The 2,586-nt window shown below is 40.9% G+C and overlaps 1 protein-coding gene across 1 annotated transcript in view; it reads left to right on the top strand.

The window, feature by feature from the left end:
• LOC106882384 (laminin subunit alpha-1) overlaps nucleotides 1-2,586 on the top strand; it is a 28,090-nt gene that overhangs the window by 21,500 nt on the left and 4,004 nt on the right. The window contains exons 20-21 of the mRNA XM_052977753.1: nucleotides 1,129-1,301; nucleotides 2,357-2,484. Of these exons, the coding sequence (XP_052833713.1) occupies nucleotides 1,129-1,301; nucleotides 2,357-2,484 (301 nt within the window). The remainder of the gene's footprint in view (nucleotides 1-1,128; nucleotides 1,302-2,356; nucleotides 2,485-2,586) is intronic.

Here is a 2,586-nt window from a genome sequence, read left to right as displayed (position 1 = left end):
GTTCTCAACCAGGGTTCATGAAATATTTGGGTTGGGGGGTGGGGGGTGGCACACAACAAAATAGTAAATTAGGGATGCATAATAGTATTTTAAGGGCTCCTGAAAAAATTTTGCTTTAGGTTGTTGCCAGTGCCACCTGACTGGCTCCTGTGCTGGTGGCACGTAAAAAAAAAAGCACCCACTACATTGTCGGAGTGGTTGGTGTTAGGAAGGGGCATCCAACTGTAGAAACTTTGCCAGATCAGATTGGAACCTGGTGCAGCCTTCTGGCTCGCCAGCCCTCAGTGAAACCGTCCAACCCATGCCAGCATGGAAAGCGGATGTTAAACAACGACAATGATGATGATGATGATGTATGTATTGGTATGCAAGAAAAAGTAAAGTTTCTTTCTCCAATGTTTTACAGAGTTTAATGCACATGAGTTTATGTTGGAAACCCAAAAGAGGGGTCTAGATATTGAATGCCTATGACAGGTCCACCAGAATAAAATAGTAATCAAAGGGGTTCTATGCAAGCAAAATAGTAAATTGAAGACCCACGGGAGTATTTTAAGAGTCCCTGAAAATATTTTGCTTTAGGTGTTTGTTTTGGTATGTACTACAAGGAACAGTAAGGTTTTTTTCTCTAACATTTTACATGGTTGAACCTACATGAGTGAATGTGGGAAAAACAAAATAGGAGTTTTGAAAGAAGTTTTTGTAAAACTAGTTTCTAAACATTGAATGGCTATGGGGAGGGGGTCCAAAGATGAAAAATGGTTGGGATTCCCTGCTTTAGATGTTATGTTTTGGTTTGTATTGCAAGAAATGGCTGGGTTTCTTTCCCTAACATTTTTGCATTGTTCAACCTACATGAGTGAATGTGGGAAAAACAAAATGGAAATTTTGAAAAAAGTTTTATAAAACCAGTTTTTAAGCATCAAATGGCTCTGGGAGTCCACCAGAATAAAATGGTATTTCAAAGGGGTCAATAAGTTAAAGATGGTTCAGAACCCCTAATTTAGAGGTTGGTCTCTTTTTTTTTGTTTTTCATTGGCAGTGTTAGTGTGGCTTTGCATGGGTAACTATATATAAGCAGTGGATGTATGTGTGAATGTGACATACAACCAAGTTACTATGCTCCCACTGACATAATTTTTTCCCTTTTCAGAACATGAATCTACAGTTTATTGGATGTTTGAAGAACATTAAAGCCAACAAGAAAAAGATAACAGAAGACCAGACTAAATCCTTCAACGCGGAACCTTGTTCTGGTATGGCAGAGTTTGGTACATTCTTCACAGATGGATATGTCAAACTTTGTAAGTACAGATTCATAATATAAACGCATACATATATAGGTATACATAACATAATATAGTTAGGCAAGCATGTATATAGATAGATAGATACGAGAGATGGATAGACTGATAGAATGGACCATATAATTGCTGGCAGGGTCGTATTTCTTCCCTCTCTTTGACTATTCATGAACAGAATTTTTTAGCACACTCAACTCCATTGAGGGTAAACCCTTCTGCATTAAAAAGCATACTGTAACAGGTCTTGTTCGCTGTTTGCCAAATACTCAAGTCAAGAGTTTCTTCTTTCACTGTCAAGGCTTTCCTGTACTCTTATGGGGTCACAGCCATCTTTATCCCTCTTCATGTACAGCCCTCATTATATTTTACTTGTCAGGGCTCTCAATCTAACTTGCTCGAGTCGATCTTGTGAGAGCAGACAGCAACCTATGGCCAAAGGTCTAACAGGGTCTCTTTCCGTGAATTATAAGACTTGGTACTTAGGCGTTGGGTATTGTGGAAAGATGTCAACACCCAAATACCGATCTCAAAATCCTAGCTGTCCTCAACCTAGCAGTTTTGGGGTCATGGTCTGCCCTCATTATTGTTGTTATTGTTAAGACAGAAAGCTGGCAGAATCACTAGCAGTACATTCTGAGTTCAAATTCTGCCAGGGTCAACTTTGCCTTTCATCCTTTTGGGGTCAATCAAATAAATACCAGTTACACACTGGGGTCGATGTAATTGACTTAATCTCTTCCCTCAAGTTTGCGGCCTTGTGCTTCCAGTAGGAAAGGATTGTTATTGTTGTCGTTATGACAACAAAAGATGGCAAGCTGGTAGATGCTCATCACCTCACACTCGACACTTCACTCAACACCTCTCACTCAACACTTCTCACTCAACATCTCTCACTCATCATCTTTCACTCAACACCTCTCACTCATCGTCTTTCACTCAACACCTCTCACTCAACATCTCATTCTTACCACCTCACACTCATCATGTTACACTCACCACTTCAAACCCATCCCCACACTCACTTCATTCTTTCTCTCTCTCTCTCTTCTTTCTAGATGACAAGTACCATGTTGGTACTGACCTCAAGGTCATGATGGAGGTCAAGCCAAGGTCAATGTCCGGTGTCCTGTTTGCTGTCCACGGAAAAGAGGATTTCATGTTGTTGCAGATCGTTGATGGAGTGGTAAGTCAGATGCTTTCCAAGTGACCATCCCCACTGAGAGAAAAGGAGGGGGGGGCTATTTGAGTGGGAGTGGCTGGGGCAGAGGAGGAACAGTGGTAGGGG

The sequence above is a fragment of the Octopus bimaculoides genome, chromosome 28, assembly GCF_001194135.2.
Source record: "Octopus bimaculoides isolate UCB-OBI-ISO-001 chromosome 28, ASM119413v2, whole genome shotgun sequence".
NCBI classification, from domain to species: domain Eukaryota; kingdom Metazoa; phylum Mollusca; class Cephalopoda; order Octopoda; family Octopodidae; genus Octopus; species Octopus bimaculoides.
The sequence above is the reverse complement of the archived record's forward strand: the minus strand, read 5'-3'. Positions and strand labels throughout refer to the sequence as shown.